This window comes from Rhinolophus ferrumequinum, chromosome 16, assembly GCF_004115265.2.
Source record: "Rhinolophus ferrumequinum isolate MPI-CBG mRhiFer1 chromosome 16, mRhiFer1_v1.p, whole genome shotgun sequence".
NCBI lineage: Eukaryota > Metazoa > Chordata > Mammalia > Chiroptera > Rhinolophidae > Rhinolophus > Rhinolophus ferrumequinum.
The window spans coordinates 2,185,001-2,202,500 of record NC_046299.1 but is presented as its reverse complement, the minus strand read 5'-3'; the positions used below and the strand labels follow the sequence as shown (position 1 = coordinate 2,202,500).

The following is a 17,500-nucleotide window of genomic DNA, read 5'->3' as shown; positions in this document are numbered from 1 at the left end:
GCTTTGGGAAGGAGATGGCTGGACCTTCCAATGAACTTCCTAAGGGTGAGCTCTCAGGAAGTGACGGACGCCTGGGGTGCACATCGCTTCATCCTAGAGAGAACCCAGTCATGTTCTGTCGGGCACTTGAGAACCCTGTGGTCATCACACACACACAAAAGAACCCTTACTATTTATGACAAATGCCCTTTTCTTGAAGACCTCTATGCTGGTTCTCGGAGTCACCTCTTTATGTTTTAAAATGACAAGTCACTTTCTGGGGTGGAACAAGGCATTCAATCTCTTGCAAGAAAGTGACTTGGTTCAAATGTCGATTTTAAAAAATTGAGAAACAAACATTTAAAAAAAAAAAATCTTGATCAAGATTGCTTCTGCAAATAGCTTTGGATTAGTTGGGTTTTATCTCCAAGGTACCCACCAGTGGCCTTTACTTTTCTAAATGCTGTATTTTCCGCTTAAAGTCAAATGCTTTTTCGTGCTACTTACAAAAATAAATACTGTACTGTGCTCAGATCATAATAGCTCATTAGAGGAAGCTGATTTCGGACCCAGACTACAACCTAACACCAGAGGGCTGGGGGGCCTCCTTGAACCTATCGCCTTGCGAGCTCTAGCTCCCTGGGGAAGCAGGGACGGAGGATGGGGACTCAACCTTCTTAATTGTGAACCTCATTAGTGATGGTTGCCAAGGAAAACACACACCCACCTCCAGTGCATGGGAAGGAGATAAACAGTACGTCACAGATTCTAATGACTCCCGTGCCCAAGGCGACCTTTAATTATTATATTTGCGTTCTCTTATACCTTAGTCATTAATGTAGAAAAACAAATTAGTTTATTTTTGTGGAGTACAGCAGATTCATAAATTGTCTTCCAGTTTTTATGCCTGAATGGTATTTCATTCTGATAACGTGCAGATGCTTCTTTCATTTTCCTGCGTACACGTCTCTCTGCTGTGAGTGTGGCTCCTGAATTCGAGACCTCAGAATAGAGGCTGTGTCTTAAAATCGCTTCGTTTAACGGGCTCCTTGCTCTAGTGGATTTAAGCTGCTTGGTTTACAAGTCACTTTTAGAAAAAAAAAACACCTCACGTTACTTTCCCAACAATTCCTATTGGTCAGACTCTCATGATTATTATGAAATGTTTTCCAGAGGAAAAGGATCTTCTTTTCAAGGGAAGTGATGTATTATGGGGACCTGCACATAAGCTGGCAGCAGGGCGTGAGTGAGGGGCTTGGTAAAGGCCTCTCTGTCTGTGTGTTTCTGAATTCCAAGTCCAAGAACACTTTTCTCTGCCGATCGCTCTTACCAAAACTCTTTTAATGAGCAAAACAAGAAGTCCATCACTTGGAAGCATTTGGTACAAAGCCTGCCATCCTTTCTCACCCTCCACCCTGCGCCCACCGTGACCTCCCTCACCCCCTCCCTCCCTTCTTCCCTCCATCCCTCTCTCCATCCCTCCAGGGGCAGGAAATGGTCCTTGAGTCCATTCTGAGCTGATGGGACCAGGATGTAACCACCTACTGAAAGGTGCACCAAGTACCTGGGAATGGACTTCTGGGTGGGGGCTGAGGACCAGCCAAAATGAGACCAAATAAATCAAAATTTCAAGAAAAGCTCTAAGCAAAAGAAAGCTTAGAAACAAACAAACCAATACAGTGAAGGCTGTGGCCGGGGTGAGGTGAGGGGAGAGCTGGGCCCCCCTACAGGGAGAGACCGGAGAGGACTCTGTCCCAGGTCACTCTGGGGGTCACCCAGGCCCGCCGGGCACGGGAGGTCTAACTGGCGAGGGGGGTCTGGGGAGAGTAACTGGACATGAATCAACATAAAGGATGGTGCAAAGAAAAAGAAGCATCGCAAATAAAAAAGACATGTAACATGTGCCTACCATTTTCCAGATAAGAAGGGGCCGTACCTTCTGACGGGTCTAGACGGCGCGCCCGGCGCCCGTGTTTGGAGTTGTTGTGCACAAACATGTTGTCGGACACGGCCAGCACGTGGCCGTCCACGTTGACGGTGGTCGACACAACAACCTGCGGAGACGAAGCGGACGTGAAACCGAGGCCGGCAGGTAACCAAAGCCATCTGAAACACTGCTCTTTCCCGGCCCGGCTCCACTGCCTGACGGACGGACACCTGTTCACAACTTTCCTGGCTAATGGGGGTGGGTGCTTTGGTTTGGTTCGGTCTTGACTCAAGATTGCTTCTCTTCAAAACCGCTCCCCTAATTACAGTTTAATCTCCTATTATGCTAACAAGTGAATTCAATTCAGAGAAATAGTCTTCTAGCCATGAGCTTCTGAAACACCCCTCTGGCCACTCATTTTAAAGCTGCTGTTTTGATTGATCTGTTGGTACATATTGATTAGATAGTTTATCTAATTAAAATGAGTCCACTTGAGACTGTCCTGCCTCGAAGAATTGTGAGGATTCCGTTGCCAAAAAAGGCTTCATAAATCAGAAGCCTTCCTACTACCCATGTTCTGATCCTGGGGTCAATTTTACAATTACATCCAATGTCTGGTAATGAACTTTTCTGCATCTGAAAAGGCCGAGATGAATATGATGAACAGTGGAAGTGCTTTCAATCCCTTTCTCAAGTTAGTTGCAAGGACGGCAACAACCTTGGTCTGCCCAGGGACTGTCCTCTCTGCTGGAGCGAGAGGTCCCGTCTTGGGGCAGGCTCGGAGGGTGGGCAGACCGAGATGGTAGAAATGGCCCTCTTACTCTCAGCTGCTTCCTGGTAGAAGCAGAAAAGCAAGTCATGCATGGGGGACAGACTTGCTGACACCAGACACCTTCCCAGGTGACTTGTGACAAGCATCCCAGAGTGGCACCCACCCACGGACTCGGGAACCTGGAAATCACCACCCGGCCTTGCAGTTTTTCTCTCACAGAGGTGGGTCTGTGTGGTTTGTTACCACTATAAGAGTAGCTGCAAAGACGGGCCCAGGTTCAGTCTGGGTCTCGTAGTAGCGCTCATGGGGCACGACCTGGGCTTGGGGCTCAGGGAGCCTGGCTCTCTGCCACGTGTGGGAGCCGGGAGGGCCAGCACCACAGAGACACATGTGGCTTGAGTTGAGCAGGGAACCTGTGGGTTCACATCCGCGGCCGCCTTCCAGGCGTAAAAGGACTAGGAAAGGCCAAAGCTACAGTGGACCTGAGTTAGTAGTAGCAACGTATCAATATTGGTTCATCTGACGTAGCAAATGCACCACGCAATTCAAGATATTACTAATTGGGAAACTGTGAGGGAGGGGTGCCGGGGGGTCTCGGTACTTTCTGTGAAATGTTCCTTAAACCTAAAAGTGCTCTCAAAACAAGTCTATTAGTAAAAAAAATAAATTAAAAATAAATCAATCGTATTTTTAATGGTTTTAAAAAAGGGCCAAAGCTACACACGTACATATGAATGCATGTGTTAATAATTGGTCTTTCATTGAAAGAAAAACCTCTCAGGCCCCAGTAGAAGGCTGTAAAGCAGGGGCACTACCCCAGCATCCCCAGAGTGGCTCCTCGGGGCAGTTTCCTTGAAGATTCTCTCCCCTGTGGGCACCGCCAAGACTGCTGGAGTCTCCAAATCAGGCCCCTGAGTCTCAAAACACTGTCAGTACCATCAGGTCCCCAGGTCCAGCTTCAGACATCTCAGCATCCTGTCCTTCAGTGCTGCCCACTGGGTGGCCATCTACAGTGCCCGGGTGGGAACAGGCTCTGACTCCACTTGGGTGCCACCAGTGCCTTGGCAGCCTTGGTCCTGCTGACCTGGGCCCCCTCGTCCTGGCCTGGGTACTGGGCCCTGCCCGGAGGGTGAAGGAACTGCACCAACATATCACGTGAGCGTGATGTGATGCAAAGACACGTAACTAACACTGAGACACAGACTTGACCCTTTTAAAGTCCCTAGACCATGATATGCTAAAGAAACAAGAAAGGTAAAAATAAAATAAAGGACACTGTCTTTGCTCTGTCGTCTATATATAGGTCAGTCACCAAGGGAAAAGAGTGCAGTTCAGCAAAGAGAAAACAGACAAGCTGTGTTTTGTCTCTCGGCCTGGGCCAGCCCTGCAGTGCACCTACAGAAAGGTGCTGAGATTGTCAAACCGGTTGGAAATATTGTGTAAGCCCTGACCTCCTGTTAAGTCCAGTTAAACCTTCCGAGAGGCGGGGAGATTAGCTAAAGAGACTGACTGGAGGAAGTCTTTCTAGGAGCTGCAGGCTCCACTTGTGACTGGCACTGCGTTGGGCCATAGGTGAGGATGGTGTGACCTTCACTCTGCTTAGAAGGGCGCACAAGCACCTGGGAAGCCTCATGCTTTAGGAAAGCACGAAGCAGGCCCCACTGTCTGCGAGGGACAGCGTCCTCGGCTACAGGCGGCACTCAGGCAAGCCCAGAGACCCTTCTCTGATTGGCTGGGTGGCTGTACAGGCAAATGTCACGTGTTTCACTAAAAGGCTGAAACATACGTTAAATTTCTAAAAACACCTTGAGCAATTGGATGGTCAGCTCATCCAATCCAGCAATCATTTCCATTAGCTGCCAAGTTCTTCTCTGCTTGGTAGGGACCAGCAGCAGATTTGTGACCTAGCCTGGAAAATTTTTACAAGTAAAACCAGTAAAATAATCAATCCATCATGTGTGCAGAGTACCCTTCACCCTGAAATAACCTCCTAATCATTCACAAACAAAGGCAAGGAAAATATGAACTCGCTCATAATTTATCCAGGACCCAAGCAACTCTCCACCTCTTTCCTCGAGATGAAATCCTCTGAGGCGAACGAGTCCACTCAGGTCCAGGAACAGTCTGGGAATGGGGTGTGGGATTAAGGGTAGGAACACGTGACAGCCCAGGGCAGGGGAGCTGAGCTGGAAAATGCCCTGGAACGTGCAGGGCCTGCCTGCAGCCAACAGGTGCAGCTCCCTTCAAAGGGGTCTTGACTGTACCCCACAGGTTACATTATGGCTCTCCCCCAGGAAAAATTAATCGACCAACTGATCCATAAAAGAAGGTCTCTAGCCTGGGCTCCAAACCCCAGTCAGCCGCGCATGGACAGCCACGTATCACAGAGGAAACAGGCTGAATTAGAGACTAATGTTCAGAGGACTCTATCAGAGAAAACTCTCAAACAGTCATTTGAAACACCCCGTGAGACTTATCACGGCAGACTGTAAGCGGGAACCCTACGACACCTACAGCTCTGAGTCCTCTGATTTCCAGATATGCAGGGAGCCCACGGTGAGAGCACACCTTGGGGTCGGGGCAAAACCTCAGGCCGTGTTTTCAGGGCTGTGAAATCACTTCCTCCTGGGCCATGGCTGGACTCACTGCACCTGAGGTACGGAGGATGCCAGCTCCTTTTTAAAGCATTTGATTTAAGGATGTTCTCCAGCGAACTAATTCCAGTTTGCTCCCAAGCCCTTGAGAACTAAAGATCGTTTTCTGAACATCCTGCAACATCAGAGAAGTCAAATTTCATCTGAGAAGTCAGGACCCCGGTCCCTGCATCTTTGAGAAGCATGTACCTGGAATCTCCGCATATCTCGAGGGTTGCCTGCATTCTTCAAACAGTTCTGATTGCACTTGAGGAAAAACTTTAGAAAGAATCTACAAAAATACAAAAAATGGATATTTGTTAGGGTTGTCAGACAACAGACACTTGAAAGACGCGTTTGCATGGGGAGTGGTGGAGACTCCCCCACAACTGCCTGCTCGCTGCCCTGTAGGGGGCCATACGGCAGAAAACGCAGGGAGCTGGCACCCTGGTTCTCATGGCCAGTGCAGAACACCTCCATGTGTGAGGAGAATCACTTACGCTTGTCTGGACATTATGGGTTTCCAAGTTTTATAATAAGAACTGTGACATGGAGTGGCCATTTCTGGCCTAGATCTTTGCACGACTGACCGTTAATCACTGAGAAAACATCCACCCCAGAGGGGGTGTGCCAGCTGTAGCAAATGAAAACACAGGATGCCTAGTTAAACTTGAATTTCGGATAAATAATTTTTTTAGGATAATTATGCTATGAGACATACCTATCCTGAAAAATTATTCACTGTTTATCTGAAATTCAAGTTTACCTGGACCTGCTATACACGACCTGGCAGCTCTAACCCCAGAGGACGTTGCTACCTAAACACACTTTTAAAGATGGATTTTGAAAGGTACAACTCTTAAGAAAGGACTTGGAGGTGTTGTTTTAGGGGCCACAGTGACTTCTGTGAAAGGGCTACATGTGTTTTTCAGGAGAGAATCAACGATCCTTGACATGGCAATGCAACCGTCACTCGGCCAGACAGGAGAGAAGCAGGCCTACCCTGGCCAGACACGAGCGTGGTCACTTCCCGCCAAGCCTTGCCCTTGCATTTTGAGGCGTGGACATTCAGGGGTCCTCACAGAGTGTGGAGATGCTGTGACAAAAACATCATCGTATTGTTCTCCCCACTCCTGCACGCTCAGTGACAAGTGTGGACACTCTGGTTTAGAATACGGACACTGGGAGCCTGGCTGTAACACCAACTGTGGATGTTAGGTGCAAGGCTTCTGTCCTTGCACCCCCTGTGCCTCACCCACCGTGGGCCGAGGACGGTGGCGTCTCTTACGCCAACACATGTGCTCCCTGCAGGCATCTGAGCACCCTGTCCAGCAAGGCTGCACCCACAGGTCTTCTCTATTTCCTTTCCAAATACCATCTGTCCTGCTTGACGATCGTTAACTTTTTAGGAAGTTCCACACGATTGCCTTGAACTCCCCCTCCCGTTCAAGGTTCCTTGTTGACAACAATCACACCCGAAACTAAAAAGCCTCAATCCAGCACATCCTGGACGGCATCGCCAGGGCCGAAGGAGCGCCGACGGACCGCGAAGAGAATGGGCCGCTGCGTTAACCGTCCCCCCAGACGGCAGCACCGCACTGTTTTAGGCCGCAATTTACATCTCGTGTTAACTCACCTCACCTAGACACTTAGCTCGCAGCGGCTCTTAACGCCATCTGCCATCAGCATACAGTAAGTCACTTGATATTCCACCCACCAATTTTTCCTAACAACCGCTGTGCAATTAAACCCGCGTGCTCTGCGGAGAGGTAAATGAGGTGCACCTGCGGCCACTCTGCCCTGAGCTGCGTCCGAAAGGGCCTAACAAGGTGAGGGCGCACAAAGTTATCGTCCTGTCAGGCAATTAGGTTTTCACTTCAGGGACAGCCACACGGTGCAATTATGCCACACATTACCACCCGGCTAATCTGAGCAGGCGCCGCCCGAGAAGCTGCTCGTCTGCATGGGGCTGTCCCCGAGTGCTCCTTTCGTGACACGAAAGATCTCTCCCTCCAGAGGGGGTCTCCCTAAATTCCTCCAGGTCTTGGGAGCCAGTTCCCCCTTCCACCTCCGAGAGAGCAGGGCAGGTTTGGGGGCAGTCTAACCGGCTACTGCCATGCGTGTCTCCAGGAGAGCGAGCGGGATCTTACCCATCATCAGGTGCCAGAGTTGGGGACGGGGCCTGTAAACATCCTTGTGTTTTCAGGGGGCGGCTCTGGGGCAGGCCCATGCACACACATGCATACACACACGCATGCACACTCACGTGTGCACACATGCATGCACGCACACACACACTTGTACATGCACAGATGCACATGCATCTATATATGCATACACATATGCACGTGTATACACTCTCACGCAAATGCACACAAGTACACACACTCATGCATGCACGTGTGCACACATTTGCACACATGCACACTGCACACATGCACATATACACACACATGCACGCACACATGTGCACACACACACACTAATTATGGATGTGCTCCTACCCCAGTGTCTCACAAGCACTATAAGGACTTGGGAAAGGTGTGTAGTGTGTGGCCCCGGAGGGCAGGACCCCTGTGAAGCACTCAGGTCCCAAGCACACAAACCAAGTGAGACAAATTCGCAGGGAAGACAGAGGAAGCTTCAGCTGGAGAAACAGGAGCCTTGCGCTTACTGTTTACCCTCGTTTGGGTTACATTTCACTCAGGGATTCAAGGAAGCCCTGATAGGGTGAACGGCGCGGTCTGGCCAGTGCGGGACTGTGGACGCCGCACGCGGTCATGTGCGGACGCCGCACGTGGTCATGTGTGGAGCACATGTGCGCTTCCAGCCAGCAAATGCTCGGTGACCTGCCTTGTGACGGTGTTTGGGGACGGTGAGGAGATGGAAGGCCGGACATGTGCAGTCAAATGGTAATTCTCATCCTTTACTCAATTACCCTTTAATTGGCTTTTTCCTAAGAACTATCTGACAACCACTTTACATATCTCACTTCCAGAGGCTGGTACACAAAGGATTTAATACTCTTGTTATGAAAGCAAAAATCTTTCCTCTGTCAGAAAATCTTTGCTTTAACACCAATAAACTCGTTATTACCGCTGCACATGGATGTGCTGCTCGATGCACAGAGGCGATAAAAATTCCAACCTGTCATTAGTACATGACGCTTAATTGTGTACAGTGCCTTTCCCGTTGCAGCTGTTGGCCTATCATCAAAATGACCATTATGTACACTGATTCCCTGACCCTATCTTTATTTCCCTAAAGAGTCGTCATCTTTCACAGTAGGTACCGGAGTAAATCAAGCTTGAAATATGGCCTTTATTTACTTGTTTCTCCCAGGCAGGAGGGGCAGGCAGTCGCTCAGGGCACACTGTACTCCAGTCCAAACTCCCCGTAATGTTCTGCTCAGAAAGGACGTGCAGAATCCTGGGCGATCCTGGCTGGTGATTACAAGGAGGAAAAGTGTGATCGCACTACGTTGGAGGTCAGGTTTCCTCTTTCAGGGCGTTCAGAGAGAAGAGCTGGTTCCAGCAGGGTTACCCCACCCCCTGACTGGGGAGGGCAGGGACTGGACAGCCGGGTCCAGCAACTGATACCTTGAGTTTGCACGAGAAATCTCCAGACCCGCCCTCCTTTCCGCAGGAATAGTTACTCCACTGCTCTGAGCAGGGCTATACCTGCTGCAGAAAGATAAAAGGGTGGTCCTGGTGGCACCTCCATCAGAATCCTCTGGAACAACTGCCCGCTAACAGACAGGATAAGCGGAGGAACCAAGACGCCCGAAAAAGGCCCAAAACAAACGACGGGCTCGCCCGTGTTACGTGGCGCCCACTCTCGGTGTCACGCGCTGTGGGTGTGCCCCCACCACAGCAACCGATACCAACGTCGGCTCCCTTTCTGTGTGGTTAAGCTATGAATCAGCTCGTTCATATTCACTTTTATGAAGCTGATTAACCAGAGCTTCTCTATCTGATGAAAATCACTTTAATTGTAGTGTTAGGCTCCTGTGTAATATCCATTACGTTATGAACTGTTTAAATTCTACATGGGTATTGTGTAAATTGGCCCTTTGTGAGCGAGCAGGCAATTAGGACCAAACAGCTCTCCTGTAAGCGGCTGTAGAACTTTGTGGCGTTGTTCAGGACAATCAGAAACAAAGGAGGCTGTTTAATTGTAATTTAATGGAATATCAAGGAGTCCGTGGCATTAGGCGCTGGCAACACAGAGCAGGAGAGAAAAATTAGCTGCAATTATGTCTGATTAGAGCGATCCTTCTCAATAATCAGCGGCCCTGACAGGCCACGGGGCTCCAGTGGGTTCCGGGATGGCAAAAGGTGTTGAGCAATATTAGGACCAATGAAGGGGATATTAGCATAGCTAATTACAGCAAAACCCGGAAAGGGGCCTCTGTGTATTGTAATGTGTGAAATAATTGGCCAAGGCCGTTATCAATTACGTAAGGAATGGATTTGGTGTGTCAGAGAAAAGCTGAGAAGACGCATTCCCTCTGACACCATTCCTCTCTCCCTCCTGTCTGCGGCAGCAAAGAACTTGCCCACTTTTGTCAAAAGCCGCAACTTACCCACATGACGTTGCTGGCGAGTGTTAGAAGTGAATGCCCCTCGTCCCCACCACCTGCCCTGCCACTACTGTTTTTCACTGAACTGAAGCCACTCGCCACGTGTTAATGATTTCTTTCCCTCTGGTCAAAGGAGAAATGGACTATCTCTTCAGAAACGCAGTGGGCTTGGTGTGGGCACCCTGGTGACAGAGGAGAAGAGGGGACTTTGGGGCCGTTTGAGCGGCCTGCCTTTTGCACGTGGCTAGCACGTGTCTGAAAGCACGTGTTCTCAGCCTCTCTGGAACCCTGTACGTGGGGATCGTTTTTTGATTTTTAATTGTTACTTTTTAGACTGTTGCAGGCTTGCTTGGTCTTGCCAGTGCTTGAAAACGTGAGTGACAGCGAGAATGGCCGGGGAAAGACACGAGCGGGATCCCTCGGCCACGTCAGCACAGGTTAAGTGTCACTCAGAGAAAGGGCCCTGGCTCCCCACGGACCCCGCCCACCAGGCCTGGCAGACAGGACCTTCTCTTCTGCCCTCAGTGTGGGGAAATACGGGAAATCTGACTCAAGAATGAACAACGTTGGTATCTTTCATGGGGAGGGGGCGGCCCTTCTCCGTTTTAAGGCACAGCTCTTCATAAGCAGCAACCACTGTGGTGATGGATGGGCCTCGGTGTCGTCAATCAAAAACCCCCAGGCACTGGCATGCGATGGCGCTGACAGCTTCTGCAGGTCCCTGAGGTCTGCAGACACCTCATTCCAGATCGAGCCCCCACATTTTTAGCTACTGAATCCAGAAAGCAAAGCAGACTATTTTAATATGTAATAACCTTGACAAGAAAAAGTGAGCACTTCTAGAAAACCAACCAGAAAACGCAGTTGTAAAAGTGACCGCCCACCCGTGGGTGCCCCCAGAGGCTGGAGGCAGGGGGAGTGGGGAGCGACAGCCTCATGGGCTCCAGGCTTCCTTTGGGGGCGACGAAGACGTTTGGAGCTAGATGGTGGTGGCGGCAGCACAACCTTGGGAACAAATGTACTACATGGCACCGAATGTTCCCTTTGAAATAGCTAATTTCGAGTTGTGTCCATCTCACTGTAATTCCATCACAACACAAGAGTCCCCACCCCCAAGGAGACCAGGGTGCGGAGGGGACGGGGAGGCACCCCAGGAAGGACCGGCCCTCTGGGGTGTCGGTGGCTGCAGCCCTGACTGGGTGACTGCACTCTTGGAAGGAAATAGTTAAAAGAGTCAAATTAAAAGATACAGCCTTTAAGAGACTTTTCTCTGACTGATAAGAAAGTGAGCGGCAAAGTGCTTCCTCGAAGTCCCTGCTAATTACTGGGAAGTCCCTGAAAGCAGGGGCCGCAGCTGTGCTGCGTCGTGCGGCCATCCGTCCTGCGGTATTGATTCCTGAGCAGTGCGAGGCGATCGGGTCCTGGCGCTCACACACAATGTGCTTCCTTCACAAAACCTGTAATGAGCAGTTCCCATACAAGACTACATTCTGCTGACATCAGATCTGTGCACCCAGATAGTACACAGGTCAATACGTATCGGATTTCCAAAATGCGAGGGTCTGAATGTCAGGCCTCTCTTTCCCTCTCGCTCCTGCCATTAGCTATTACGGGGCTCACGTTCTTTCATGCCAGACGGGAGGAAAAATCTAGTCCATTACTCTGATTTATTCTTCAAATATGCCATGACAAATTGCTTTAACACCAGACTTATTAAATTCTTGTACATTTCAAGTTATGGGTCTCATATACTTGTGGTGGTGCCTGCATGACGTCATCACGAAAGGGGCCGGGGGGTGACAGTATTGAATTTTACAGCTGTGCCCACATGTCCTTTGTGAGGGGCCCTCCTCCCCGGCAGAGAGGTCTGGGCTGCCTGGCTCCCCACAGTGGGTCCCCATGCTCCGTGGACGCCGTCCCCAGGCACACGTGACGCCCTGTACGGAAATGCAGATGTATGAGGATTTGAAAACATCCGCGGCTTGACTCGCAGTTCAGCGCCTGCTGGCCTTTGTCTGGGGTTGTGGCCCACGGCAGCACAGGCTGTCTCCAGTGGACGACAGCTATTTTACTTCCCTTCGCTGGAGTAACCACACTGCATTAACAATATTTGTACTACAATCGCCCAGGGACCCACTTCCCAGATTCTATCACTTCTTTATCTCCTGACAAATACCTCACTATCGAACATTATTAGGTTTAGAAAATTAACCCCTCACAGTCTGGAGCCACACTCGGCCCCACCGTCCCTCCAAAGGGCCTTATCGCTAAATTTCTGCTATAATGGTTTTTCTTTTCATCACAATTTCAGCAGTGGCTGTCAAGAGGCACGTATAGATACCATGATCTTGTACTTTTGCAATGATTCTCATTAAAATGATGCCAAAGAGATCTGATGGGGTTTAATAGCTTTGCTGGCCGCCTCCACATCCACTTCCAGAACAGGTCCTGCGGAGCCCTCCTTCTGGAGAAATTTGTATGACTTGCATTAAACTTTTCCGGGTGGTTTTAATGCGCTCAGATAAGTAAAACCCAGGTAGACACTCGAAAAGCAAACGCATCCCAGAGCTCCCCGCTCTGTCAGCTCCCCTGCCCGCTCGCTGTCAGGATTCTAGTTAGTATTTTCTGTAACTGCTCCTGATACTCCGTGATAGTTTTGATAAGGTTATCTGTTTAAAAGAAGTCAACTGCACAACACAAAAGAAATGTGAAGTGCACTATATTTACACCAGGGCTCCTGTTTCAAGTGCCTATCTTTCTTCTCCCCCCTTTACCTATTTCTCTATTTCTAATGGGCGATGCAGCCCTGACATTATTTCCCCAGCAGATCATTCGCGCTGTCAATCAGTCTGTATTTTGTCTTTCGCTGCGGGCTCATTAAAACAGCTTCCTCACTCCCTCTGGACACTGCTCTATTTGCCAGCTCTGATCACGAAGCTCCTTACTTAAGAAAAATGCCAGCATCACTTGGCTCCCATCAGATGCACCCGTGACTTGTTGCCAGCTCCAAGGGAGACGCTCACAGGGGCTCGCAGCGCGGCGATTAAGCGCCTGTGCTCGTCCCGGCGGCAGGTTTCCAGCCTCTCCCACTACACGTGTGCGCGGTTTCAGGGACCTAAAGATAACGGGGCCGCTCTCCTGGCCACTGGGATTCCTGCTGGCTACGGGGATCGTTCTCAAAACAAGCGGGACGTTCGTTTTTTGTGGTTTGTTTTTCCTTTCCCCGCCCCACGTCCAAGTGGGAAAGACATTGCTCATGTTTCCCGGCTCAGATGCTCTGTGTCTCCCCATCCACACCAGCCTGCTTAATTAAGAACTATCTTCTTTGTGGGTTGAATTATTAATAAAATAAAATAAAAAAATCCCATTTTAAACCAAGCCAGAGCTCGCACACAGGACTCCAGTGTCGGTCCTGCCGGTGCCAGCCTCGCTACCCTTTTAGGTCCTGATTAAAAACTTATTAAAACATTATAAATGATTAATGGGAGCACAGCTCTGAGTGGCAATTATTAGTTTTAATGCAGGTAATGCAGCTTAATGAGGGGGCACATGTGTGCAAAGCTTTAACTTCATTACTCCTGCGTGTCAACAAATACAAGAGAAATGCGTGTCCAGGTCATCCATTACGTGAAACGGCACGGAGCCTGCTCTGCTCGCCTCCCTTTGTTGATGAACCAAGGGCCATAAATTAATCCCTCTCTGAGGCTCAGGGAAGGACCAAGGTGTTCAAATCCGGCAAACCTGGCTGGGCTCCCCGCACCATGCAGTTCCACACGTGAACACTCCTCGGAGTCGCTTTTCCAGAGCCCTGGCACAAGGGAATTTTCTCCCTGGAATCGTTGCAGGTTGTCATTGTCTCCGCTCAGAAACGCATGCTCCCAACCTTCAGAGCCAATCGGGCTTCTTTCCCTGCTATAGTTTTGAAAGGTTTGCAGAGGAGCTGGGCTCGGTCCTCCCAGTGCCTGAGTCACATGAGTGCGGTTTTTCTAAATATTCGGCCGCACCTCCCGTGTCCTTCACTCTCAGTGCCCACCTCCCGCAGCGTGGACAGCATGAGACACAGAGCGCACACGCATGCAGAAACCCAGGGAAATGGCAGCCGGCACCTGGCTGCAGAGATGTCCGGGGAAGCCCGGGCGGGGAGAGGCTGCGTGGTGAATGGCTGCATTTAGGGTGCAGAGCCGCGGGGCCCTGAGCGCTTCCTCTGCCCACAGAGAAGCCCAGACCAGTCACCAGCCCCACCTGGGACCCCCGCCCCAGACCTGCACACAGCCCACACCTGGGGGGCGGGCGTCTCGGCCCAACTTCCCACGTCACCTTTTATTTTCTGTTTTTGTGACAAGCAGCTAGATCCAGGCTGATCTCCTCTATCTGTTTGAAGAGTATTCAGGACTATTTGCATCATTTTATCGCTAATGTATAATATATGGCTCTAAAGTGAGCCCAAGCACTGTCTTGTTACTGAGCATAAAAAAGTGAGGGCAATAAAGACACATTAGTCCTGTGAAGCACAGCAGCTACACAAGCAAGAAAGGTTGCTGCTCAGAGTTAAGAGGCAACCTTTCTGCCTGGCTAAGACAATGGAAAAGTAAAGAAAATGTCAAATCAAGAAAAGCTGGATTTAGAGATGAGGCAGCCCAGAATGACGCTGGTGCCATATTTTGTGAAACTATAATGCTGTTGGCAGCAAAGATCCGTGTTTCTGATTCATCTAGGGCCGCATGGCAAAGCTTTGTCAGTCTGCGCAAGGTATAAATAATTCAGGGTGAGAGATGGCAATTACAGGGCCCTGCACAACCAAAATGAATATTTTATGAGGACTAAAACTGCTCTGGAATGAATCACACACATGGAGTCGCACACACATGGTGAGTGGGCTCGCACATGCCAGCCCCAAGGAGAGAGACGCGCGGCCCTTGTCTCCTTGCAGGGTGATGACTGCAAGCCCGGCAACTGGTAACAAGCACACACAAATGGGTTCACCTGGCCGGCCGGGCTGCCGCCCCCACACTGCTGATAAGATGCTCAGTCCCTAAAGCACCCGGCAGCAAGCACGGGGACCTCGCCCTCAGACACTCTTGGCCGATGCACCCCACAAGTTTGCTGTGAGATGAGTCGGGGAGTCGGGGAATCAGCACCGTGGCTCTGCTTCCTGTTTCCATCGTCCCAACTACTGATAGGTGTGAGCTGCCCCCCTGCTGTGGGTGAGATGATCCGAATTCTGGGACCAGCACAAAGACCAACCAGTTCTGTTGTCCTCCAGGAAAACTGGGGGAGCTGAAGCAAGGAGGGGCTGTGGGACCAGCGTGATTTTTGTCACTCTCCTTCTGAATCGAAGCTCTTCCTCCATCTCTGGACCCAAATCTTCCTTGCATGGCCCGGTGGGTCCACTGACCTGAGAGCCGGGACCGTGGCTTCTTAGGTCCCTCTGGCCAAACTCCCACGAAAGAGTTGCTTTCCTCACTTCGAACAGCGGACGCTGCTAATGGGGGTAGGATTATGCCAAAGAGATCTTTAAAGGCTGAAAGGATGGTTTCATCGGTTACATTTCCTCCAAAAATGCTCCCGGTGAATTGCTAGAACAAATAACAACATTGTTCGCGAGGCCGAGGCGGCCAGGCCCTTTGGTGAATGGCCATTGTGTTTGTCCAGCTACTGATACCTGGGCTTTTGTGGAGGAAAGAAGGCCGGGGGCCGTGACATCAACACAGCACAAGCGTCCCTCTGTGCAGACACCCAGAGTGGGCCCTGGCCGCGGTGGGAACCTGCACCGGATCCCTCGGAGACATGCTCCTTAAATCCAACTCCAGTGTGTTGTTTATGAAAACAAGGCTATTAGGGATATTAATAATTTGATAAATAGGGATTTGCCCTTAATTATTCATGAAGAACATTTGGCAACAGCAAAATTATATTCGCAGAACAGGTTTATAAACCAGCTAATTATAAATTAAGTATGCAAGAGAAAATTGCTAACCTTGAAATTAAAATATTTTATGATTCTGCAATTACAAAAAAAAAGAAAGGTAGAGAACGATCAAAACCCCAGTGCAAGCAGAGAGTACACAGGGCTCTACAGATGGCACGGTGTGGGCAGGGCAGTGACAGTAGAGAAAGTGGGTGGACGTGCCCCATGTCCCGCTGCAGACAGCGCCCCTCCACGCGCTCTGCTCAACTGAAACTTTCCAAGGGGATAAGCTGACAGATCCAGCATCCATCCTGACGAGGCCAGCTTAGGGTCTTCAGAAAGCCCCTGTCTGCTCTCTGCAAAGCACAAGGCGTGCCACCTCTGCTTCTCGTCAAGTCCTGGGCCCTGGGCAGCCCGGCGTGTTCCCGTCATCGTGCTTGGAGCCCACAAGGAAGCCCTCGAATGCCTCCTGCTCCCCTGCTCCCCCCGACTTCACTGCCCTCCTGATGGGCAGGACCCACCCTGCGCCTGGGATCTAGAGGGACAGGACTGGTGCCCGTGGCAGAGAAGAGCGCAGTGCCACGAGTCTCCACTAGAGGGCTTGTCACGGGGGCTTCACTGGGGAGCCTGCAGATGCCCTCCTGCCATCAGGGCTCAGCGCCTGCCTGCAAACAAACTTGGCGCAGACCCTTCCTCTGAGCTGGGTCATCCCGCCTCACTCTCTGGCTTCTCTGCCAGCAGACCTCCTTGCCAGGGGCTCTGTCCACACACTCCCAGCCACCACCCATGACCTCTGCAGGCCCCCGGCAGCCAAATGGCCAGCAACACATCCCAGCGGGTTTTACAAACGTTTTCCTTCACTCATGTAATAACAGAAGACTTTGGGCGAGTCTTTCATCCACTTTCTAATGACCACACGTCCTCACCCTGGGCAGATGTTAAAGGAACTAAGGAAAGCAACCAGGATGAATTAACTGTATCTTAAAAAAGAATATCCTGTTTCTTAAAAAAATAATAACAACAACAATAATAATAAAAGTAGGCCGTATTCCTTAACTTCTTTTCCCATGGTTACGTCACATGTGCGAAAAATGCCAACGGTAGCCACTCAGTGAGAGCAGAGGCCAGCCCCTGCCACTCTGGTTTACTCTGCCGTCACTCAGTGACTCCACGTGCTCTTGCCACACTCCTGAAATCAAAGACAAAATGAGGAAAATCCATGTGAAGTGCTTTTTCTCTTTTTGGTTACGAAGTCTTGACTTCCCCGAGAGTCAAAAGCCTCATTAACTGCTCCTGTACCAGAAACCACGGCACAGGGCACACACCTTCCTGCCCGGGCCCACCTCACACGTGTGCACACACAGCTGCGGGTCAGGCAGCCAAGCAATCGGAGGTCTCTGGGAACTCACATAATGAAAATGTTTCCATGTACAAAACCCTTAATCAAAATGCTGGTGGCATCATCTTGTACTACAGACGCTGCAACTTAAAATTAATATACAACAGAACCTTTAACGAAACGAGCGTCCCCCGGCTGTGCAGTACAAGCGCTCCTGCACCATGGCCCGCGGGGTCTCGACACGGGCTGTGTGTGTGCACCGACCCCACCGTGTTCCAACCGCACAGAGACCCACAGAAGCCACTGCCACTGTCCCAGGGTCCCCGAGGCCTGCAGGGCATCCAAAGTCGGAGGACAGAT

General features: G+C 50.4%; 1 protein-coding gene across 14 annotated transcripts in view; it reads right to left on the bottom strand.

Annotated features, from left to right (window-relative positions):
* The window catches only part of EBF3 (EBF transcription factor 3), a 117,103-nt gene that overhangs the window by 34,660 nt on the left and 64,943 nt on the right, over window positions 1-17,500 (bottom strand). For 9 of the 14 annotated variants that reach the window (XM_033131168.1, XM_033131171.1, XM_033131172.1 and 6 more), the window contains exons 7-8: window positions 5,522-5,603; window positions 1,889-2,033 (exon numbers count right to left, since the gene is read on the bottom strand). In XM_033131168.1, the coding sequence (XP_032987059.1) occupies window positions 1,889-2,033; window positions 5,522-5,603 (227 nt within the window). The remainder of the gene's footprint in view (window positions 1-1,888; window positions 2,034-5,521; window positions 5,604-17,500) is intronic. The other 5 variants (XM_033131174.1, XM_033131177.1, XM_033131180.1 and 2 more) reach the window with 1 other exon arrangement.